The 26,000-nt window shown below is 36.4% G+C and overlaps 1 protein-coding gene and 1 pseudogene across 1 annotated transcript; both read left to right on the forward strand.

The window, feature by feature from the left end:
* The first annotated feature begins 758 nt into the window (after positions 1 to 758).
* CLEC6A (C-type lectin domain containing 6A) lies at positions 759 to 25,212 on the forward strand. The gene is given in 7 exon segments (XM_063785365.1): positions 759 to 785; positions 2,162 to 2,244; positions 3,918 to 4,090; positions 5,700 to 5,801; positions 11,592 to 11,737; positions 23,852 to 23,967; positions 25,046 to 25,212. Coding segments are annotated over 7 exon segments (792 nt in total). The 3' UTR covers positions 25,191 to 25,212.
* LOC735532 (large ribosomal subunit protein eL15-like) lies at positions 6,700 to 7,398 on the forward strand (annotated as a pseudogene).
* Positions 25,213 to 26,000: the final 788 nt, after the last annotated feature.

The following is a 26,000-nucleotide window of genomic DNA, read 5'->3' on the forward strand; positions in this document are numbered from 1 at the left end:
TACATTTTAGAGACTGCATGTGAATGATTAAGTATTTCAAAGCCCTTAGGTAATGATTGGAGGAAACCAAAATAACCTTTTCTAAGATAACTGCAAATTGTTGAGCTGAAAAAGGTGGCAATGTAGGAGAACATTCTTCCCCTCCTTCTTCTTGCCTGTTGGCAGAACAACAATTTACAAAGACAAAGGTCTTCCTGCCTTCCTTTCTACTTTTCCCAGCTAAGGATTAACTCCTTTATGATACTTGTAAAAGGATTTAGAAGCAGATTTTACTCTTCCTGTTAAAATACCTTCCTGTATTTCATTTCCTTTTGGAATCGTGAAGATACTCTCTTCTTTGTCTTTTCACTATCATCCTAAAGGAAGTAGCTGAAGCCACATTAATATAGAGAGTTTATTTGGGCAAAGGATGAGGACAGCTACCCAGGAAAACACTTCTAGGTTGCCTTGGGAAGTGGTCTAGAGAACAAAGGAAAGACTGAAGATTTTAAAGAAAAAAGAATGAATCTGAAAAATCATGGAACCATCCCAAATGCTCATCAATCAATGAGTGGATAAAGAAACTGTGGTATAGATATACAATGGACTACTACTCAGTCATAAGAAGCAATGTATTAATAGCACTTGCACTGACCTGGATGAGATTGGAGACTATTATCCTAAGTGAAGTAACTCAGGAATGGAAAACCAAACATCATATGTTCTCAGTGATATGGGGAGCTAAGCTGCTATGACACAAAATGTATAAGAATGGTACAATGGACTTTGGGGACTTGGGGGGAAGAGTGGGAGGGGGACGAGGGATAAAATATTACAAATATGGTGCAGGGTATGCTGCTTGGGTGATGGGTGCACAAAAATCTCACAAATCACCACTAAAAACCTTACTCATGTAACCAAATACCACCTGTACCTCAATAACTTATGGAAAAATAAAAATTAAAAAAAGAATGAATCAGGAGAGGGAGTGAATTAAAAAGTTACTCATCAGTAAATTATCACTGGTTTACAGAAACCACATTGATTAGTAATTAGCTGTATACTGTTAAATTTTAGGGTTCAGTTAGTCTAGAACCTACATAGCAAATGGCTTCAAGAGGTAAATTTCATGCAAGGTGGGAGTGAGGCATGACTTCTGTCATATCTCTCTCATGAGTCCACTCTGGACTTGATAGTTTCAAGGCACTCACATTCCTCAAATAACAGTTTTTTTTTTTTTTTTTTTTCGTTCTCAGCACTCCATAAGATTTATGGCTGTTTGTTAACATACTATTTAAGCAAGGCCTGTAAGCCACTGCCATGAAAGAGATAAATATATTTGAACTGAGTTCTCTCCTGAGTGATGGGTATAACACACATTGATAAACTGCTGCTTTTTCTCTTGTTTCTCTGCCTTTTGTTTTCAGGAGAGTGTCTCTACTAAGAATCTATGAGGACAAGAAAACATCATATATTTTCTGTGCTACAATATAAAATTCATGAAGCCTGTTTCTGATTTTATATCACTTCAGGTTCCCTTTTGCCTAATCAGGGAGATTACAAAATATCACTGACATCTGCCCAATATTAGTCTGGATGCAGTAAGAATGTTTCATCACCTTTGCAGACTGATTTCAGAATGTTTCATTTTGCAGTCACATTCCTTAGCAATGTTCATGGGTTTTGTTATTTACTATGTTACCCTTCATATCTAAATCATATCCATCCAATCAAACTTTTGCTTACTTCCTAGGACACTGTTCAACACATGGATTAAGGCTTGCATAAAATAAGCAGCCAATGTAAAGGTTAGTTAGGGAGCACTTAATTTAACCAAGTTCTCTAAATAGTTGTCTTTTAGGAGATACAAAATTTTCTATTTTGCATGCCAGAATGAATAGGAATTAGACAGAGAAATTTTATGTTAGAAACTGAAGAAATGATCCAAGTATTCTTGTCAAAGTTCTCATGAATGGTTTTCAATATGTTTCTCAATTCCTCTTTTGTTTTTTTTTTTTACCCCACGTATCGAAATCACTGGAAACTTTAGTTGTAATTGTGACTTCTTTTTTTGAGGTACACTTAATGTTGGAAGTCTCTTAGTCCTATGAGAGTGTGTAGCAGTTTGTCCCTGAGCTCTAGCTTCTTTAAATGAAGCTGTGTCTCTGGGCAACATCTTTAGGGAGAGAGGTACAAAAGGTTCCTGGACCTTCTCAACACAGGGAGCCTGCATAATGATGCAAGAGCAGCAACCTCAAAGTACAGGTGAGTATTTCCTCAGTTTCAGAGGAAAGTGGAAGTGTATGGTGAAATGAGATCACCTGGAGAGAAGAAGTAGCCAAAGAACAGATTGAAGAGCTAGTGATTGGACCAATATAGTAGACTCAAAGGAATTTGAAAGAAAGAGTAAGTCTTCAGAGCCAGAGCCATAAGCACTTGAAAGAATAAGAAAGCAAATATTTTTTGGGAGGTTTGTACCAGATTTTATTGATAGTTTAGGGAGACAGAAAAGATTTACATGATAGAAGGTAAACAGGGAAATAACTGATTATTGGATGTCTGCTCTTAGAAGTCTTTTGACTAATTTTGAAATCCAGGAAGCAGTACTCTTTCCAATTACCCTAGGTTTTTTTTGTTCTTGCTTTTCTAATTTTTTTGTAAGAAAAAAGCTTCCCATTTTTAATGCATGAAAATTTGACTTTAGCTTCAACTCTTTGCATGTCCATCAATAATGTTTTAAAAATTTTTTATTAAAATTTTTTATGGATACAAAATAGTTGTGCATGTTTATGGGCTCCATGTGGTATTTTGACACAAGAATATGATGCGTAATGGTAAAGTCTGGAAAATTACATTATCCATCACCTCAAATATTTATCATGTCTTTGCGTTTGGAACATTCCAAATCTACTCTTCTAGCTATTTTGACATATGCAATAAATTATTGTTGGGTTAGGCTCAGTGGCCCACACCTGTAATCTCAGCACTTTGGGAGGCTGAGGCGGGTGGATCACTTGAGGTCAGGAGTTAGAGACCAGCCTGGCCAACATGGTGAAATCCTGTCTCTAATAAAAAGACAAAACTTAGCTGGGCATGGTGGCATGCACCCGTAATCCTAGCCACTCAGGAGGCTGAGGCAGGAGAATCACTTGAACCCAGGAGGTGGAGGTTGCAGGGTGCCAAGATTGCCTCATTGTGCTCCAGCCTGGGTGACAGAGTGAGACTCCATGTCAAAAAAAAAAAAAAAGTTAACTACAGTTATCCTGCTGTGCTAAGGGACACTAGATTTTATTTCTTCTAGCTAATTGTATTTTTGTAGGTACGAAACAACCCTTCTCTATCTTCTCTTCCCAATTAACCTTCCTGGCCTCTGGTAACCACCATTCTATTCGCTACCTCCATGAGATCAATTTTTTTAACTCCCACATATGAGTCAGAATATGCAATGTTTGCCTTTCTGTGCCTGGCTCATTTCACTTAACACGATGTCCTCTGGTTCCATCTGTGCTGTTGCAAATGGCAGGATTTTATTCTTTTTTATGGTGGAATAATATGCCATTGTATATATTATACTACATTTTCTTTATCCATTCATCTGTTGATGGACACTTAGGTTGATTTCATATCTTGGCTACTGTGAATAGTGCTACAATAAACATGGGAGTGCAGATATCTCTTGGATATACTGAAGAAACCAAATATCAATACAGAGATATGAGAAATGGGAGACAAAAGTGATGTTTTGAGAAAGGAAATCAATGGAAACATGTAATAGTTTAGAAGAAAGAATAAAGATATGGAAATTCCAGTCCGTTGAGCGTATGTTTTACCTGTATTCTTTTGGGCCACAGAGCTACTACCTGGTTATTTATTCTGAGGGAGTTTGTAAGCTGTCTTCTTGCTTTAAGTTTTTAACTGCTCTGAGGTTCTTCATCTAGTTTGTTCATTGTTGTAAGCTTCCTGGGGATTTTGGCTCCCTGGCCCCCTGGTAACTGCATTTGTTGTCTTCCTGATTGGACAGAGAAAAGAGGCTGGTGGTCCCTGAGACTCTGGTCTGTGGCTGGGATTTCCATTGCACTCCTCAGTGCTTGCTTCATTGTGAGCTGTGTAGGTAAGTTCTTCACTGAGGTGCATTTTCCTTGCTTCCTTTCCCTTGAATATTCCATACAGGTTTTCTAGGATATATTCTCCTTGGCCCCATTAATACATCAGCTCTTACTTGGAATGCCACACTTTCCTTGATTTCTCCTTTTCGCTTTGTTTTTCTCCCCCTATCTTTTGAAAACTGAATTCTTGTAGATGTACTTTACCTGGTTTTATTAGCATTTTCTGAATCATGGCCTCACATATCCATGTTGTCCATTGTAGCCATCATCTAAGACACCATCTTTCAGGACTGGATTCACTAGTAATCGTGTGTTCCCTGGTGACAAAACTCTTGTATTGGGAGTGCAACTCTAATTGCTGTCATAATTGTCATATTCTATATTAGATTCTTTGATTCATGTGCAGATCCTTTCCAATGTGAGAGGAAAAAGTATTCAAATGAAATGATGGAGATAAAGAGGATAAAATATTTCTTCCCTGTTCTGCTTGCCTCCAAATACATGTCTCAAGTTCATTGTGTGAGAAGTCTTAAAGACCTTTTTCCTCTCCGATTCACAATTTGCATTTCTATTCATTGATAAGGTGATTAAAAATGGTTATTGAATAGTCTGGGAGGGAGTGAAAGTGACTTCCCCTGTCAATCAGGTTGTAGCTATAGTTCCCTCAGAGATTTAAATAAATCTCACAATATTTAGTAAAATACAAATAATTATCACCAAAGTTAGAATCTGTTTTACTTTTCATAATCAAGTGCAAGAGAGAAGGGGGTTTAAGAATAGTTATTTCATAAAAAGAAACACAAATTCAGGATCTCAAAACATGAACTAAGAGCGGGGCAGAAAGATTTGACTGTATTGAGCTCTAGTTATAGAAGGACAAAAAAGAAATGAGTGAAGAATCAGATCAGATCCTGAGAGATAAAAGGTCTTGCTGAAAGTGAACATTAACATAAAAGTTAATGTTCATTTGAGACATTAAAAATATTTTTATAAACGTTTAAAGTTTCCCCTTGGTGGTTACTTAGCCCATATGTTTATGTGTGGCTACCTGCAGCTAGAATTATCTAGAAAACATCAAAATAACCTGTGTGCTTGCATCAAGGTTATTAAGGCTAAGGAGAAGCAGACATCCAGTGAGTCCATAAATATTTATTGATGACTTTGTGACAGTTACCCTTGTAGGTGTTTGCGATTAAAAAAAATTATCAGTTTTCACCTTCAGACTTCCTTCTTTTTTCATAATAAAATATTTTTAAATTATTATTTAAAATTGTGGGTACATAGTAGGTGTATATATTTACGGGGTACATGAGATGTTTTGATACCTTTAAGTTGTGTTTGTGATTAATTGTTGTGGGAAACAGGCAGAATCTCTGTCCAAGAGCATGGAGCCTAAATTCTAGTGGTGAAAAGACCAAAAAATTAAATGAGGGATATATATAAAAAAATAAGATAAATGAATACAAGCAAATAATAATTTGGCATGGTTTTTATGGGGCTTGCCTAGAGAAACAGCAGTGGGGGTCAGAGGTAAGCCAGCACTGTACAGATATAGAGCCTAAGGCTTTATAGCAAAATAATAGATGGACACTAATGCTTCTTCTTCCTTTACAGTAACTTACCATTTTACATATGGTGAAAATGGCAAAAGGCTGTCTGAACTACACTCATATCATTCAAGTCTCACCTGCTTCAGTGAAGGGACAAAGGTGCCAGGTAAATCTTTAAAATACTGAAATAGACTTTCTTTTTTCTCAGGGAGAAATCAGGGTTGAGATCAAGATTGGTGTATTCTATTGTGCATTTGTGTGTGTATGTTTTATTAAAGCCTCTGCTTGGATATTTTCATAATTTCTCTAAACATACATGTTCATATCAGGCTCTAGACATGCCTCCAGAATACTTCCTTCATCACACTTCTTGAGCTTGGTAAATATTATAAACCTACATGCATGTAATTTGCTCAGGCCAACCCTGGAAATTATTTATAACAATTCTTACAGTTCTTACATTCCCCTCACCCTCCATCATAAAATAATTTCTTTGATATTTAAGGTTTCCAATTAATACTACCCATCTCCATCCCAAATACTAGCTTTATTCCTGGTCAAATTGGTTCAGGATGCGACTGATGCCTGTCCAAAATATACTGTTGTTAACTTCATATGCGGAGAGTTGGCAGAGTTGAATTTAGGATTATGGTTGGTGTATTAGTCAGTTTTCATGCTGCTGGTAAAGACATACCTGAGACTGGGCAATTTACAAAAGAAAGAGGTTTATTGGACTCACAGCTCCACGTGGTTGGGGAGACCTCACAATCATGGTGGAAGGTGAAAGTCGCGTCTCACATGGCAGCAGACAAGAGAAGAGAGAATGAGAGCCAAGTGAGATGGGTTTCCTCTTATCAAACCATCAGATCTTGTGAGACTTATTCACTACCGGGAGAACAGTAAGGGGGAAACCACCCCCAAGATTCAATTATCTCCCACAGGGTCCCTCTCACAGCACGTGGGAATTATGGGAGTACAATTCAAGGTGAGATTTGGGTGGAGACAGAGAACCAAACCATATCAGTCAGCTTCATGGAAAAGGGGAAGAGCCTTTCTGTCTGGTGGAAGCCATCACGTAAGTCAAGATGGGTGCATACAAGTACATCCAGGAGCTATGGAGAAAGAAGCAGTCTGATGTCATGAGCTTTCTTCTGAGGGTCCACTGCTGACAGTACCGCCAGCTCTCTGCTCTCCACAGGGCTCCCCACCCCACCTGGCCTGATAAAGCGGGCCGACTGGGCTACAAGGCCAAACAAGGTTACCTTATATATAGGATTCGTGTTCGCCCTGGTGGCCAAAAACGCCCAGTTCCTAAGGGTACAACTTACCGCAAGCCTGTCTATCACGGTGTTAACCAGCCAAAGTTTGCTCCAAACCTTCAGTCTGTTGCAGAGGAGCGAGCTGGATGCCACTGTGGGGCTCTAAGAGTCCCAAATTCTTACTGCGTTGGTGAAGATTCCACATAAAAATTTTTGGGGGTTATCCTCATCGATCCATTTTATAAAGCTATCAGAAGAAATCCTGACACCCAGTGGATCACCAAACCAGTCCACAAGCACAGGGAGATGTGTGGGCTGACATCTGCAGGCTGAAAGAGCCGTGGCCTTGGAAAGGGCCATAAGTTCCACCACACTATTTGTGGTTCTCATCTGGCAGATTGGAGAATGTGCAATACTCTCCAGCTCCACCGTTACCGCTAATATAAGTAAAGTTTGTAAAATTCATACCTAATAACCAATTTAGGACAGTCAAAAAAAAAAAAAAAAGAAAAGAAAAGAAAAAGGGAAAGAGAAGTAAAGTGCATAGTTTTCTTCTCACCTATGTGGAACATTGTTTCAACAACTAGCATTTGAATGAATATTTTCCTGGAAGCAACAATGGGCACCTTAGCTTTTGCCTTCAGAATGCCCTGAAATGGGACAGAGATGGATATTAATTAAATTAACTCCATATCCATCTGGCATAAGAGACTGTTCATTTGCCCCCTAAGTATATCCAATGTAAATGACCAGCCAAGCTGTTCAATACAACTACTTAAAGTTACAGAAAAGCTTATGTGATAAAATACAATTATTTTGTATAATACCATGTCAGCAAATAAAAGTGCTCCAATTTTAACAACATCCTTTCAAATGATCATTACAATGAAAAGTAAAAATAAAAGTCCATACACAAAATTTCCATTTTGATTAACGTTAAAAAATAATTGAAATCCACATTGTATCTTCTTCAGTTTGTTTCCCACTCAGTTTTAATCAGAGTGTGGAGACTTTCAGCTGCATACGAAGAGCTAGAGTTCCTTCAATCCACCTGCACTCGGCCTAGGCCAGTTTTGACTGTTTTGCTTGTCAACCCCCAAAAAGGATTTTGAAAACATATATACCCTCCAATACAGTTTAATTTTGTGGGGAAAAGAAAGAGAGATCAGATTGTTACTGTGTCTGTGTAGAAAGAAGTAGACATAGGAGACTCCATTTTGTTCCGTACTAAGAAAAATTCTTCTGCCTTGAGATGCTGTTAATCTGTAACCTTACCCCCATCCCCGTGCTCTCTGAAACACGTGCTGTGTCAACTCAGGGTTAAATGGATTAAGGGCTGTGCAGGATGTGCTTTGTTAAACAGATGCTTGAAGGCAGCATGCTCGTTAAGAGTCATCACCACTCCCTAATCTCAAGTACCCAGGTACACAAACACTGCGGAAGGCCGCAGGGACCTCTGCCTAGGAAAGCCAGGTATTGTCCACGGATTCTCCCCATGTGATAGTCTGAAATATGGCCTCGTGGGAAGGGAAAGACCTGACCGTCCCCCAGCCTGACACCCGTAAAGGGTCTGTGCTGAGGAGGATTAGTAAAAGAGGAAGGCATGCCTCTTTGCAGCTGAGACAAGAGGAAGGCATCTGTCTCCTGCCTGTCCCTGGGCAATGGAATGTCTCGCGTAAAACCCGATTGTATGTTCCATCTACTGAGATAGGGGAAAACCGCCTTAGGGCTGGAGGTGGGACATGCGGGCAGCAATACTGCTCTGTAAGGCATTGAGATGTTTATGTGTATGCATATCTAAAGCACAGCACTTAATTCTTTACCTTGTCTATGATGCAGAGACCTTTGTTCACGTGTTTATCTGCTGACCTTCTCTCCACTATTATCTTATGACCCTGCCACATCCCCCTCTCTGAGAAACACCCAAAAATGATCAATAAATACTAAGGGAACTCAGAGGCTGGCGGGATCCTCCATATGCTGAACGCTGGTTCCCTGGGTCCCCTTATTTCTTTCTCTATACTTTGTCTCTGTGTCTTTTTCTTTTCTAAGTCTCTCGTTCCACCTAACGAGAAACACCCACAGGTGTGGAGGGGCAACCCACCCCTTCATAATCTGACATCAGATTTTTATCATGCTATAGAAGCAAAAGCTTTAATTTCTGGAACATTGTAAATATTGACTTTAAAAAACAAAAATGTTATTTCTCTTTTAAAATGTATTTACTTGTGTGTAAATACTATTACAAAGTGTTAACCCCTATCATCCATTAAAACAATCAGAAACATGTATTGTTTAACAGTTGGATGTTTTACATCATTTTTCTATCCCCTTGAACTAAAATTTACATGATACTTTTCTCATCTGTCAAAATATGTAGATAAACATGCCTAATATTTTAATTTCCTGTGGCCCATTAGGCTTCGAGTGGTATAAAATGTGTTCTGCATTGATTTACTATCATAATTATTATCAGGACACAATATCAAAACATCACAAAGTTATTATAGATTTTGATAAATCATTAATAATTCAGTAAAACTATTGGAAGTCTAAATCTTAATGAGATGAGTGGAACTTTGAAAAAATGCTATCGAATGTAATTATTGTTGCTAACATATTCAACACCAATTCATCTCCTATTTTCCAATTTAATGACATTAACTGAAAAATCTTGCTCACCTAAGTCAGTAAATTAGAATGAAAAAGGCTTTGTTTGAATGTCACTCAATTTTGGATATTCTTTCAGCATTATCTGCTTACGACGATATAGTGATCTGTTGTCAAAAATTATTTATAATGGTTCGTAAACTGAGAATTTGATCAGGTTACTCCCAATGTTATTGAAAGTAAAGAAAAAGAAATATTATAGAATAATTTTGCAAAAGATTTATTTCTCGGTCAGTAGTTATTTGCTTTCTCAAAGGTATACCAAAAAGTGTTCTAATAAGGCTTATCAAATGATTATGATTTACACCTGCTACTTTCTACACTTGCAAAGTAACTTGATCAGCTCATTATTCTCAGCATAAATTGAGAAAATAAAATATTATTAATGTTAGCATACCCTTTTGACAGATGCTTTTATTGATCACAGCTGTCAATATTTTTTGTCAGCCTTGGAGCTGGCAATTTCACATGTTCAACTTACAAAAAATGTTTGGTGTACACAGCTCAACTGGCAAAGTCAGTCAAATTTGACTTTCAAAATTCAAATCGTATGTTAATACATACTTTGAGACATATTAAAGCAATCATTAATAATGAGCAGAATGCACAATGAAGGTATATTTCTAAAAGCAGCCAATATGCAAATAATATAGGTATGGTTAATCTATTTTATTCATTTTATAACATTATAAAAGGAAGAATAAGATTTTTGGTTTTTAATCACTTAATATGTAATGATATAGTTATGTAAAAAAATGAATAAAATAGAACTATATGTAATAACATGGATGAATATTAGTAATGCAAAATAAAAAAATAAGCCCAAGAAGATCACATATCTTATAATTGCTGTTTAAAATTTCTTTCTTTTTCTTTTTTTTTTTTTTTTGAGACGGAGTCTCGCTCTGTCGCCCAGGCTGGAGTGCGGTGGTGCAATCTCGGCTCACTGTAAGCTCCGCCTCCCGGGTTCACGCCATTCTCCTGCCTCAGCCTCCAGAGTGCTGGGACTAAAGGCGCCCGCCACCACACCTGGCTAATTTCTTTTTGTATTTTTAGTAGAGATCGGGGTTTCATCTTGTTAGCCAGGATGGTCTTGATCTCCTGACCTCGTGATCCGCCCGCCTCGGCCTCCCAAAGTGCTGGGATTACAGGTGTGAGCCACTGCACCTGGCCTAAAATTTCATAACAAAACAAACCTAAACAATTTACTATTTAGGTATACATATATATTTGTTTAAATTATACTTAATCAAAATCATATTGATATAAAATATATCAGTGGATTTGTATATGGCTAGCTATGGATTTCTTTAATCCTAGAAGAGTGGCAAACTGGTACTTGTAAGGGAAGAGAACTGCTAATTGTTTAAGATGCTTAAAGCATTTAATACTGTGTGAAAATTAGTAATAGGTAACATTTGTTGAGCAATTATTCTATGTTAAGCACCTTTTAAAATGCTTTACACATTTTATGTGATTAAGTCCCCCTGTGAGGTTGGCACTATTATTATTTCCATTTTAGAGATGGAATCATTGAGGCTCAAGAAGGTTATGAATTTGCTCAAAGACATACATGATAAATGGAATTCTAATGAGGCATAATTCTAATTCTCATAACCAACTTGTGAATAGTTACCATTTTGAAAACCTAAGGCTCTGTGGCTTGCCAGAGATTACTGAGCAGAACTGGGTTTCTAGGTTCGTCTGTGTTAGTCATTTAAAATTCTAAGAGGACTTGGTGCTGATAATGTATAAGGGACATGAAAAACGAAACTCAATAGTGACTTTTTTTTTTTTTTTGCAAAAAAGAAAATTGGGAGAAATTCTGCAGGTAAATTTTAGTAAATATTGAGGACTTAATGCTAAAGAATGTTTATGTGAAATCAATTCTAGGAACCCAAATTCTATAATTCAGGAAACAGTAAAAACATGAATTAAGAAACTGTCTCTACAAAGCAATTGCAGATCATTAATCTCATTTATCTTATCTTGCACTCACTCTTTTTTTTCATGTAACACAAAAATAGCCTGGGGATGTTGCCCAGCTTCTTGGAAGTCATTTGGTTCCAGTTGCTACTTCATTTCCAGTGAAGAGAAGGTTTGGTCTAAGAGTGAGCAGAACTGTGTTGAGATGGGAGCACATTTCGTTGTGTTCAACACAGAAGCAGAGCAGGTACTGTTTCCATTTAAAATTTATTTAATTGTAGAGAAAACACATAATATAAAATTTACTGTCATAACCATTTTTCAGTGTACTGTTCAGTAGCCTTTACTATTTTCACATTACTGGGTAACAGATCTCTAGAACTTTTTCATCTTGCAAAACTGGAACTCCCCGTCCATTGAACAACAACTACCCATTTCCCCATCCCTGAAAGCCCTGGCAATCACTCCTCTACTTTCTGTTTCTATGAGTTTGACTATTTTAAATACTTTATATAAGTGAAATTATATAGTATTTGTCATTTTTTGAATAACCTACTTCATTTAGTATAATATCCACAAGATTCGTCCATGTTCTCATATATGACAGGACTTTCTTTCACTTTAGGGCTGAATAACATTCCATTGTATGTGTATCTAACACTTGTTTTTTGTTTCTTTGTTTTATTTGATTTCTTATTTTCCAGGTTTATTGAAGTGTGACTGACCACCAAAAGTAGTATATATTTAAGGTGTACACTGTGATGATTTGATATACAAATATATTGTGAAATGGTTACCACAATCAAGATAATTAATATATCTATTACCTCATATATTTAGCCTTCTTTTTCTCCTTTTTTGTGGTGAGAACACATAAGATGCTACATTTCCATTCATTTACTTGTCAGTTGTCACTTAGGTTGCTTCCACTTTGCAGCTATGGTGAATAATTGTGCAATGAATGTGGGTGTGCAAATAATCTTTTAGAGTTTCTGCTTTTAATTCTTTGGATATATACCCACAAGTGGGATTGCTGGATCACAAGTTAGTTCTATTTTTAATTTTTTGAGGAATCTTCATACTGTTTTCATGATGACTGTGCCATTTAACATCACCAGCAAGAGTACCCAAGGGTCTCACTTCACATTCTGGTCAACACTTGTTATTTTCTGTTTTGCTTTTTGAATAGTGACAGTCCTAATGGATGTGAGGTAATATCTCATTGTGATTTTGATTTGTATTCCTTTAATGATTAGTGATGTTGAGCAAGTGTTGTTTTGGGTTTTTTTTGTTTTGTTTTGTTTTTTTGAGACAGAGTGTCGCTCTGTCACCCAGGCTGGAGTGCAGTGGCGCAATCTCAGCTCACTGCAACATCCGCCTCCCGGGTTCAAGCAATTCTCTGCCTCAACCTCCTGAGTAGCTGGGCTTACAGGTGCCTGCCACCATGATTGGCTAATTTTTGTATTTTTAGTAAAGATGGGGTTTCACCATCTTGGTCAGGCTGGTCTTGAACTCCTGACCTCATGATCCACCTGCCTTGGCCTCCCAAAGTGCTGGGGTTACAGGTGTGAGCCACCTCACCCGACTGGCAACTTTTAAAATATACTGTTGACAATGTGTATATCTTCTTTGGAGAAATGTCTATTCAAGTCCTTTGCCCTCTTTTTAACTGTGTTATTTGTTTTATTGTTGTTGAGTTGGAGGTGTTCCTTATATATTCTTGATATTAACCCCTTACCAGATATATGGTTTGCAAGTATTTTCTTTTATTCCTTAGGCTGTCTTTTCCTTAGTTGATTGTTTCCTTTGCTTTGTAGAAGTTCTTAGTTTGACGGAGTTCCATTTGTCTATTTTTTTGCTTTTGCTCCCCATGATTTTGGTTTCATATCCAATACATTGCTAATTTCAATGTCATGAATCTTTTTGCTTATGTTTTCTTCCTGGAGTTTTACAGTTTTAGGCCTTTGTTTAGGTCTTTAAAACATTTTGAGTTAATTTCTTATATGACATAAGATAAGGATTCAACTTGATTATTTTGCCTATGGATATCCAGTATTTCTAGCTCCATTTGTTAAAGAGAGATTGTCTTTCCCCATTGTGTGGTGTTGGCACCTTGTTGGAGACTATTTGACCATATATGTGAGTGTTTATTTCTGGACTCTCTATTCTGTTCCATTGGTCTCTATGTCTGTCTTTATGCCAGCACCACACTGCTTCGATTACTGTAGCTTTGGAAGATATTTTGAAATCAGGAAGTGTGAGGCATCCAACTTTGTTCTTTTTCAAGGTTATTTTGGCTATTAGGGATTTCTTGATATTCCATATGACCTTTAGAATTTTCTTTCTTTCTGCAAAAAATAACATTGGGATTTTGGTAGGGATCACGTTGACTCTTTAGATTGCATTTTAACTATATTAAGCCTACCAATCATTAAACATGAGATGTATTTCCATTGATTTGTGTCCTCTTTGGTTTCCTTTATCAATGTTTTGTAGTTTTTATAGTGCAAGTGCTTTGCCTCCTTGGTTAAGATTATTTCTAAGTATTTTATTATTTTTGATGCTACTTTATTTATTTTGCTTTTTTTTTTTTTCCCCAAGACGGAGTTTTGCTCTGTCACTAGGCTGGAGTGCAGTGGTTTGATCTTGGCTCACTGTGACCTCTGCCTCCCAGGTTCAAACGATTCTCCAGCCTCAGCCTCCCAAGTAGCTAGGATTACAGGCATGAGCCACTATGCCCAGCTAATGTTTTGTATTTTTAGTAGAGATAGGGTTTCACCATGTTGGCCAGGCTGGTCTTGAACTCCTGATTTCAAGTGATCCACCCACCTCAGCCTCCCAAAGGGCTGGGATTACAGGCATGAGCCACCACATGTGGCCTTGATGCTACTTTAAATGGGATTATTTTCTCAATTTTCTTTTTAGATTGTTTATTTTTAGTGTTTAGAAATGATACTATTTTTTCTACATTGATTTTGCATTCTGAAACTGCTGAATTTGCTTATGAGTTCTAACAGATTTTTTGTTGAATATTCAGGGTTTGTTACATATAAGATTATGTCATCTGTGAACAGAGACAATTTTACTTCTTCCTTTCTTATTTGGATAATTTTTTTCTCTTCCTTGCCAAGTTGCTCTGGCTAGGACTTCCAGTACTATGTTGAAAAGAAGTGATGAGAATAGGCATTCTTGCCTTGTTCTGAATCTTAGAGGAAAAGCTTTTAATTTCTCAAAATTTAGTATGATCCAGGGATGCAAGGATGGTTTAATATCTGCAAGTCAATTAACGTGATACACCATATAAACAGAATTAAAAACAAAAATTATATTATCATCTCGATAGACCCAGAAAAACCATTTGACAAAATCCAGCATATCTTTATTATTAAAACCCTCAGTAAAATCAGCATAGAAGGGACATAGCTTGAGGTAATAAAAGTCATCTATGACAAACCTACAGCCAACATTATACTCAACAAGGAAAAGTTAAAATCATTCCCCCTGAGAACTGGAACAAGACAAGGATGCCCACTCTTACCATTTTTATTCAACATAGTACTGGAAGTCCTAGCCAGAGCAATCAGACAAGAGAAAAAAACCAAAGGGCATCCAAATTGGTAATAAGGAAGTTGAACAATTGCTGTTTGCTGATGACATGGTTATACCTAGAAAACCCTAAAGACTCATCCAAAAAGTTCCTAAAACTGATAAATGAGTTCAGCAAAGTTTCAGGATACAAAATTAATGTACACAAATCGGTAGCTCTGCTATATACTATCAGTGGCCATGTGGAGAATCAAATCAAGAACTCAACCCCTTTTACAGTAGCTGCAAAACAAAAACATTTAGGAATTTACTTAACCAAGGAGGTGAAAGACCTCTCTAAGGAAAACTACAAAACACTGCTGAAAGAAATCACAGATGACACAAGCAAATGGAAACACATCCTCATGGATGATTAGAATCAATATTGTTAAAATGACCATATTGCCAAAAGCAGTCTACAAATTCAATGTAATTTCCATAAAAGTACCACCATCATTCCTCTCAGAACTAGAAAAAAAAAACCCTAAAATTCATATGGAATCAAAAAAGATGCTGCATAGCCAAAGTAAGACTAAGCAAAAAGAACAGATCTGGAGGCATTACATTACCTAACTCTAAACTATACTATAAGGCCATATTCACCAAAACAACATGGTACTGGTATAAAAAGAGACACATGGACCAATGGAACAGAATAGAGAACCCAGAAATAAAGCCAAATATTTACAGTCAACATCTTCAACAAAGCAAACAAAAACATAAAGTGGGAAAAGGACACCCTATTCAACAAACCGTGGTGGGATAATTGGCAAGCCACATGTAGAAGAATGAAACTGGCTCCTGATTTCTCATCTTATACAAAAATCAACTCAAGGTGGATCAAGGACTTAAATCTAAGACTTGGAACCATAAAAATTCTAGAAGATAACATTGGAAAAACCCTTCTAGACATTGGCTTAGGCAAAGACTTCATGACCAAGAACCCAAAAGCAAATGCAACCTAAACAAAGATAAATAGCTGAGACTTAATTAAACTAAAAAGCTTTTGCACAGCAAAAGAAATAATCAGCAGAGTAAACAGACAACACACAAAGTAGGAGAAAATCTTTGCAATCTCTACATTCAACAAAAGACTAATATCCAGAATCTTCAATGAACTTGAACAAATCAGCAAGAAAAATACAAACAATCCCATCAAAAAGTGGGCTAAGGACATGAATAGACAATTCTCTAAAGAAGATATACAAATGACCAACCAACTTATGAAAAAATGCTCAACATCACTAATGATCAGGGAAATGTAAATCAAAACCACAATATGATACCACCTTACTCCTGCAAGAATGGCCATAATCAAAACATCAAAATAAAATAGATGTTGGTATAGAGGTGCTGAAAAGGGAATACTTTTACACTGTTGGTGGGAATGTAAACTAGTACAACCACTGTGGAAAGCATTGTGGGGATTCCTTAAAGAACTAAAAGCAGAACTACCTTTGATCCAGCAATCCCACTACTGGGTATCTACCCAGAGGAAAATAAGTCATTATATGAAAAAGATACTTGTACATGCATGTTTATAGCAGCACAATTCACAATTGAAAAAATGTGAAACCAGCCCAAATGCCTGTCATTTGTCTATAATACTACTCAGCCATAAAAAGAAATGAAATAATGGCATTGGCAGCAACTTGGATGGAATTAAAGACCATTATTCTAAGTGAAGTAACTCAGGAATGGAAAACCAAACATCGTATATTCTCACTCATAAGTGGGAGCTAAGCTATGAGGATGCAAAGGCATAAGAATAATATAATGGACTTTGGGGAGTCAGGGGAAAGTGTGAGAAATGGGTGAGGGATAAAAGACTACACATTGGGTACAGTGTACACTGCTTAGGTATGGGTGCACCAAAATATCAGAAATCACCACTAAAGAACTTATTCATGTAACCAAACACCATCTGTTCCCCCAAAACATATTGAAATTTAAAAAATTGAGTATGATGTTAGTCATGGGATTTATATATATGACTTTTATCATGTTGAGATACTTTCCTTCTGTTCCTTGTTTGCTGAGTGTTTTTATTAGTAAAGGATGTTGTATTTTGTCAAATGGGTTTTATGCACCAATTGAGGTAATCAGGTGGTTTTTGTTCTTAATTTTCATAATGTGGTTTATTACATTGATTTTCATGTGTTGAACAATTTTTACATTCCAGAAATAAATCCCAGTTTGTCATTGTGTGTAACCCTTTTAGTATATTATTGGAGTGGTTTGTAGTATTCTGCTGAGAGTTTTTATATCAATATTCATCAGGCACATTAGTCTGTTGTTTTTTCGTAGTATCTTTTTCTAGTTTTGATACCAGGAAAATGCTGATCTCATCAAATGAGTTCAGAAATATTTCCTCCTCTTCGATTTTTTGATATTGTTTCAGGAGGATTAGTGTTAATTCTTCTTTAAATATATGGTAGAATTCACCAGTGAAGCCTTCTGATTCTGGGCTTTTTTTTGTTGGGAGGTTTTGATTACAGATTAATTTCCCTACTAGTTATTGATCTATTCAGATTTTTATTTCTTTATCATTCACTCTTGGCAGGTGGTATGTTTCTAGAATTCTATGAATTTCTTCTGTTACCTAATTTATTGGCATATAATTGTTCTCAGTAGTCTCTTATAATCCCTTTTATTTCTGCAGATATTTTGTAATATCTTCTATTTCACATCTCATTTTAGTCATTTGAATCTTCTTTCCTTTTTCTTACTTAGTCTAGATAAGCATTTGTCAATGTCTCCTACTCATAGCTTAGCTCCCACTTATTATGGTGGTGTCTATTTCTCCCTTCACTTCTGTAATGTTTGTCTTACATATCTAGGTGCTCTAATATTGGGTGCATATATATTTATAATTGCCATATCTTCCTTCTTTCTCTCTTGGGGCAGCTTTTGAGTTAGATTTTATCTGTCTGATATAAATATGGTGACCCATGCTCTTTCTTTGTTAACATTTGCAAGGAATATCTTTTTCTTTCTTTTCACTTCAGCCTGTGAGTGCTTTTGAGATAACATAAGACTTTTATATACAGTATATAGTTGAATCTTGTTTTTTATTAATAATTGCACCAATCTAGGTCTTGGGAAGTTTAATCCATTTGCATTTAAAGCAATTCTTTATAGAGAAGGAGTTAATATTGCCGTTTTCCTCAGTATTTCGTATATCTTGTGTATTTTGTCATTTTGTTCCTCTCTTGCTGCTATCTCTTGTGTTTCATTGATTTTCTGGAGTGGTATGTTTTGATTCCTTTCTCATTTCCTTTTGTGTATCTTCTATAAGTATTTCTTTGTTGTTATCTTTATGAGGATTACATAAAACATACTAAAGATATTAAAATTATAACCATTTTAAGATGATAACAACTTAACTTCAATTGTATACAAAAAGCCCTCTATTCCTTCAGATATCCCCCCCTCTCCATTTATGTCACTGGTGCCCCAAATTACTTATTTTTACATCATGCATCCGTTAACATAGATTTTTTATTTTTTTTATTTTTTATTATACTTTAAGTTTTAGGGTACATGTGCACAATGTGCAGGTTTGTTACATATGTATACATGTGCCATGTTGGTGTGCTGCACCCATTAAATCGTCATTTACATTCGGTATATCTCTTAATGCTATCCCTCCCCACTCCCGCCACCCCACAACAGGCCCTGGGGTGTGATGTTCCCCTTCCTGTGTCCAAGTGTTCTTATTGTTCAATTCCCACCTATGAGTGAGAACATGCGGTGTTTGGTTTTTTGTCCTTGCGATAGTTTGCTGAGAATTATGGCTTCCAGCTTCATCCATGTCCCTACAAAGGACATGAACTTATCCTTTTTTATGGCTGCATAGTATTCCATGGTGTATATGTACCACATTTTCTTAATCCAGTCTATCATTGTTGGACATTTGGGTTGGTTCCAAGTCTTTGCTATTGTGAATAGTGCCGCAATAAACATACGTGTGCATGTGTCTTTATAGCAGCATGATTTATACTCCTTTGGGTATATACCCAGTAATGGGATGGCTGGGTCAAATGGTATTTCTAGTTCTAGATCCCTGAGGAATTGCCACACTGACTTCCACAACAAAGATTTTACAGCTATTTTAATATATTTTTAAAGAAATGTATTAAAAGAATGTAAGAAAGAATCAGTGAACTTGAGGACAAGTCAATTGAATTCTGTACCAGAATTAAAAGTGATTTATGCACTAACATTACAATATTACAGAGTTCTGTATTTATGTATATATTTACTTTTACCAGAAATCTTGCATATGCTTTCATGGTTCTATCTATGAGTCTTTCACTTCAACTTAAAGGATTCCCTTTAGCATTTGTTTTAGGTTTTAGTGGCAATGAATTCTCTCAGCTTTTGTTTATCTGGGAAATTCTTAATTTCTTCACTTTTGTGTTTTTTTTTTTTTTTTTTGAAACAGGGTCTCCCTCTGCCACCTGGGCAGGAGTGTAGTGGTGTCATCTCAGCTTACTACAACCTCTGCCTCCCAGGCTCAAGAGATTCTTGTGCCTCAGCCTCCTGAGTAGCTGAGATTACAGGCCTGGGCCACCACACTCGGCTGATTTTTGTATTTTTAGTAGAAATGTGGTTTTACCATATTGGCCAGGCTGATCTCGAACCCCTGGCCTCAAGTGATTCACCTGCCTCAGCTTCTTAAAGTGCTGGGATTACAGATGTGAGTCACTGCACCCAGCCTCTTCTTCACTTTTGAATGATAGTTTTCCCAGATACAATTTTCTTAGTTGGCTGATTTTATTTTTTTCAGTATTTTGAATGTATCATAACAGTCCCTTCTGTCCTGCAAGGTTTCACTGAGAAATCTGCTGACAGTTATAGGAGCTTGGTTGTACATGATGAGCACTTTTCTCTTGCTGCTTTTAACATTCTTTCTCTCTGACTTTTGACAGTTTGATTAAGACAGTGTCTAGAGATTTATTTTGTTCCTTTAATTTAGCCTTTTTTTTTGTTTCATTGTACATCTTGAGATCTTTTGTTTACATTTAGGCATCAAAAAAACACCTATTCTAGTGTTTATTGTCTGGCTTCATACACACCTTCACCAATCAGCCTGGGTATAGGTTCCAGGAGTCTCTCAAACTTTTTCTGGTGATGCATCTTCTCTGGATCTGTGTGTGTACTTTTCCAGATAAAGTAATTTACACAGGTTTCATTTTTAGGAGCTTGTATTCTCTTGCTTTACCTGGTGTCTATATGCAGTACCAGTCTCTCTAGAGCAGTAATAAGCTGCCATGCTTGCTTTCGTTCTCAGCCACCACCAAGTATCCCAAATATGTTGTGTTTCCTATTAGCAGTCTGAATTAGGTGTGATAGAAACCAGTCCCTAAGGTGGTCCCCTGGAAAGCCAGAAAACTGACGCATGTTTCACTCTTCTCTTTCCCTTCCAAGAGAGATGCTTAGAGATGGGAGTTTTTTCTCTATTGCATTGTGCCCCAGTATGAGGAAGGATTATGGCAAGTAAATGCAGCAAACTTTCTTACCTGCTTCAATGCCAGTTTTCTTGGCTTTGGTCTTACCAGTGGTGCTGTAAACTTTTAACTATTTTCTGAAGTTTACAAAGGCAATTTGGTTCATATATTAAGTCAGTGTCTTCATGGGGGAACTAGGGCATGGGGCTTTATATTCTGCCATCTTACTGACATCAGTGGAACATGTACTTTTAAAAATTAATTTCAACTTCTGTCTCAGATTTAGAAAGTACATGTTCATGTTTGTTATATGGGTATATTGCACAATGCTGAGGTTTGGGGTACAACTGATCCTGTTACCCAGGTACTAAGTGTAGTACCCAATAGTTAGTATTTCAACCATTACCCCATTCCATTCCCTCTCCCTTCCTCCTCTACTAGTCCCCAGTATCTATTTTTGCTAAGTTTATATCTATGAGTACTCAGTGTTTAGCTCCTACTTCTTATAAGTGAGAACATGTGGTATTTGGTTTTCTGTTCCTGTGTGAATTCACTTAGGATAATGGCCTCCAGCTGCATCCATGTTGCTGCAAAGGACATGATTTAAATCATTTTAATGACTATATAGTATTCCATGGTGTATATGTATTATATTTTCTTTATCCAATTCACCATTGATAGGCACCTAGGTCAATTCCACGTTTTTACTATTGGAAATACTATTGCAATGAACATATGAGTACATACTTTTTTTGGTGAAATGGTTCATTTGCTGCTGGATATATACCTAGTAATGGGATTTCTGGGTTGAATGGTACTTCTGTTTTATGTTTTTTGAGAAATCTCCAAATTGCTTTCCATGGAGGCTGAACTAATTCGCATTCCCACCAACAATGTATGTAAGTGTTCCCTTTTCTCTACAGCCTCTCCAGCATGTGCTGTTTTTGACTTTTAAGTAATAGCCATACTGACTGCTGTGAGATGGTATCTCATTGTGCTTTTTGTTTGCATTTTTTTCATGATTAGAGATGTGCATTTTTTCTTATGTTTGTTGGCTGCTTATATATCTTCTTTTGAGAAGTGTCTGTTTATGTCTTTTGCCCATTTTTTAATGGGGTTGTTTGTTTCTTGTTTGTTCAATTGTTCAAGTTCCAGATAGATTCTGGATGTTAGACCTTTGCTGGATGTGTAATTTGTGAATATTTCTCATATTTTGTAGGTTGCCTGTTTGCTCCATTGATAGTTTCTTTTGCTAAGAAGCATTTTAGTTTAATTAGGTCCCACTTGAGAATTTTTGTTTTCATTGCAAATGCTTTTGAGGACTTAGTCATAAATTCTTTCCCGAGGCTGATGTCCGGCATGGTGGTTCCTAGGGTTTCTTCTAGGATTCTTATATTTGAGGTCATATACTTAAACTTTTAATCCATTTTGAGTTAATTTTTGTCTATGGTGAAAGGTAGGGGTTCAGATTTATTCTTCTGCATATGATTACCCAGCTATCCAGCACCATTTATTGAATAGGGAATTCTTTCTCTACTGCTTTCTATTGTCAACTTTGTCAAAGATCAGATGGCTACAGATGTTTGGCTTGATTTCTAGATTCTCTATTTTGTCCCATTGGTCTATGTGTCTATATTTGTAGCAGTACTCTAATGTTTTGGTTACTGTAGCCTTATAGTATAGTTTGAAGTTGGGTAATGTGATGTGTCTGGCTTTGTTCTTTTGAGCAGGTACTTTTAAAAATACAAATTAATACCAGGAAAACTTTCTTATTTAGTATGTAACATTTTTGGCTGAGAAGCACTACTCCCCACCCTGGAATATTAGGTTATGTCAGGAAGCCTCGGGGCAATACACAACAAATACTTGTTAAGCCTTCAGGTTCAATTCAAAATTAATTTCCATTTGCCTTGATAAAGTTACTTATAGGAAAACAATCTGGACATAGCTAAAGGTATTTTAGAAGCTTAATTGGAAAGATGAGAAGAATTATTTTTTATGAAATAAATAAATCGACTATAGTTAAAACCTAGTGAGCTCTCTATTATGTTTAACTTTTCCAAGTAATTTGCTACTTTCTTTCTTTTTTTTTAAATTATACTTTAAGTTCTAGGGTACATGTGCACAACGTGCAGGTTTGTTACATAGGTATACATGTGCCATGTTGGTTTGCTGCACCCATTAACTCATCATTTATATTAGGTATTTCTCCTAATGCTATCCCTCCCCCAGCCCCCTACCCTACGCAGGCCCCAGTGTGTGATGTTCCCTGCCCTGTGTCTAAGTGTTCTCATTGTTCAGTTCCTACCTATGAGTGAGAACATGTGGTGTTTGATTTTCTGTCCTTGTGATAGTTTGCTGAGAATGATGGTTAGTAATTTGCTACTTTCTAGGGAAGAAGTACTCAGGGGAGTAGAGAAACAAATTTGTATTTTAAGAACCCCAATGCAATTTCACTGAAAAACAGTAGGAAATTAATATGGAACACATCTTAGCAGTCAACGTGCTCCAGAAAAACTCTCTCTCTCTCTATATATATATGTATATGTATGTGTGTGTGTGTGTGTCTATACACACACACATATGTATATATGAAAAGATTTATATGAAAAAATAGGCTCACATGATTATGTAGGCTAAGAAGTCCTGCAGTCTGCCATCTGGAAGTAGGAGACCTAGAAAAGCTGGTGGTGTAGGTCCAGTTTGAGTTCAAAGGCCTGAAATTCAGGGGAACCAATGGTGTAAATCTAGTCCAAGGGTAGTAAAAGATCGATGTCTTAGGTCAAGCAGCGGGCAGGCAGGAAGAAATAAAAATATGGATGAATTCCTCCTTCCTCTGCCTTTTGTTCTATTCAGGTCCTGAACAGATTGGCTAATGCATACCCACATTGGGGAGGGCAATCTACTACTGAGCTTACCAATTCAAATGCTAATCTCATCTGAAAACACCCTAACTCTCATCTGGTCACCCCTTGGCCCAGTCAGGTTGATGCATAGAATTAGCCATTACACCATCTCAACATATAAAATAAAAAAAAGATTGAAAACACAAAACTAAATTTATGTACATTTAAAGACAATTCTGTTTCTTGGTAAAGAAAAGAATGAAATTCTGAGACAAGAATTCCTGTATTAGGACTGTTTCTTCCCTGTAATGATATTGTTACTTTTGGCCTGTACTCCTGGTCAGTAGGCCATCATGTGACTGCTCCTTGCACCTTGTGTTTTCTTCTAAAGAATAGCTCTGAAGGCTATAAGCAACCTTTACTCTGTTCAATCTGGAAATACCAAAGTCTTTGACTCCTTTTTTTTCCTTCATGCAGAATTTCATTGTCCAGCAGCTGAACGAGTAATTTTCTTATTTTCTGGGGCTTTCAGACCCACAAGGTAATAATAATTGGCAATGGATTGATAAGACACCTTATGAGAAAAATGTCAGGTGAGTGCAGTTCTGGGGCCTTGTTTACATAGAAAATCTAGGGAAATTTTGTTAGGAGTTACTAATAATGTTAATATTGGTAATTATGATAACAGGATCTAACAATTATTAAGCATTACTAAGGATATGCATTATCTCACTTAAACTTCATGAAAACTTCTCTTTTTATGAACTAATTTTACAGATAAAAAATTAAATAACTTGCCCCAAATCAATAAACTAATAAGATGAGAAACTGGATGTCAACTCCATGTCTATCTGATTCCAGAGATGGTGCTCTAAACTATTATATTTTGCTGTTTCTAAACACAAGTAGACACTTAAACTGATCTCTAATTAATAAAACTTAAAATATCTGGGTCAGAACTATGTACAATTTTAGTAGAAAAATTACATAATAATACTATTTACTTGTGGCTTTAAAAAAGAATTCAGTTATACATTATCTTATTTGATTCTTCCAAAATCTTGTGAGTTAGTTAGGGACCTTATTATAATTCCCATTTTTAAAGATGAGGAATCTAATACCTGGGGAGATTGAATTACTTCCCCATGATCAAAATGAGTGAGTATCAAAACCAGGTCTTGTAATTCCAAAAGTTATGTCCAACCTCCCAGTCTTTACCCAGAACGTATTCCCTGGAGGCAGGGTAACTTTTACATCCAGATTCAGGCATCCTAAGATTCACTTAAGGCAGATCCATGAGAATAAAGAAGCTTAGGAAGGTGATAAGAATACATAGATGTAAGGAGATAGCCTCTTTATTTCATGTCAGTAAGAAGGAAATTATTTAATAACCCTGCCAGCATAAAGGCTCTGTAAAGAGGAAGATGATTGCAGCGGAAAGATCTAGGAATAAACCATCTCATAAAATTTTGCCAGCAGAATGTTAAAGAGCAAGTGTAAAAGTATGTGTCCATACTTGAGGATTTGAGGAGGGTAGTATGAGAAGAAGGAACAATCATTGCAACGTTCTCTCTTCCTAAATCCCACTTTGTTCACCCCAGACTTTTATACTTTCTAATCATTCACCATGCATTCTTTGAAGATGTGTACTACCTTTTTGTTTTCCTTTAGATTTTGGCACCTAGGTGAGCCCAATCATTCTGCAGAGCAATGTGCTTCAATAGTCTTCTGGAAACCTACAGGATGGGGCTGGAATGATGTTATCTGTGAAACTAGAAGGAATTCAATATGTGAGATGAATAAGATTTACCTATGAGTAGAAGCTTAATTGGAAAGAAGAGAAGAATTACTGACGTAATTTTTTCACTGACGTCTTTAAAATTGAAACCTATCATGAAATGATAATTTCTTCCTGTAATTTACACATAATCCTTATGTTATAGAGGTTCACAGAAATGGAAAGATACCTGTTTCCCTTTAATCAATCTTCTCGTTTCCTCTTTTCCATTAATCATAGAATGCACCCTTCCTCTCTTTGTTCCATTCTTTCACTTGTTATTCATTTTTTTCTTTCTTCACACTTCATTACACAAATATTTATTGTTTCAGAGACTGTACTATTTTGTTTGTTAGAAGATTTATAAGGCAGTATCTTTTGAAAATTATGACTTTCCTTCCTCAATATACCATAAAGAAATCTTTTTGGTCAAGATGGTAGTTGGAACTACAATCATCTGAAGGCCTGACAAGAGTTGAAAGACATGTTTTCTAGATGGCTCACTCACATGGCTGGCAACTTGGTGTTGGCTATTAACGTATCCTGGAAATAAATTTTATTCTGCAGTTAGGGATTTGGCATTTTATATATGTTGATTCAATCAAGTTTGGCAAGCAGGGTGTTTGATACTGCTATATCCTGTATTCTTGGTTTACTTGTTTTATTTCTGAGAAATATGTGTTAAGATCTCTCGCTGATTGGGAATTTGTCTATTTCTCATTTAAATTTTGTCAAATCTTTCTTTGCTTGCAAGCATTTCTTGTTACCCAAATCTAATCTATTCCTGAAAATATGATGGTTAGCAAAGTTTGAGATAACTAGAGCCTGTAATCCATCATTTTCAATGGC

This window comes from Pan troglodytes, chromosome 10, assembly GCF_028858775.2.
Source record: "Pan troglodytes isolate AG18354 chromosome 10, NHGRI_mPanTro3-v2.0_pri, whole genome shotgun sequence".
NCBI classification, from domain to species: Eukaryota; Metazoa; Chordata; class Mammalia; order Primates; family Hominidae; genus Pan; species Pan troglodytes.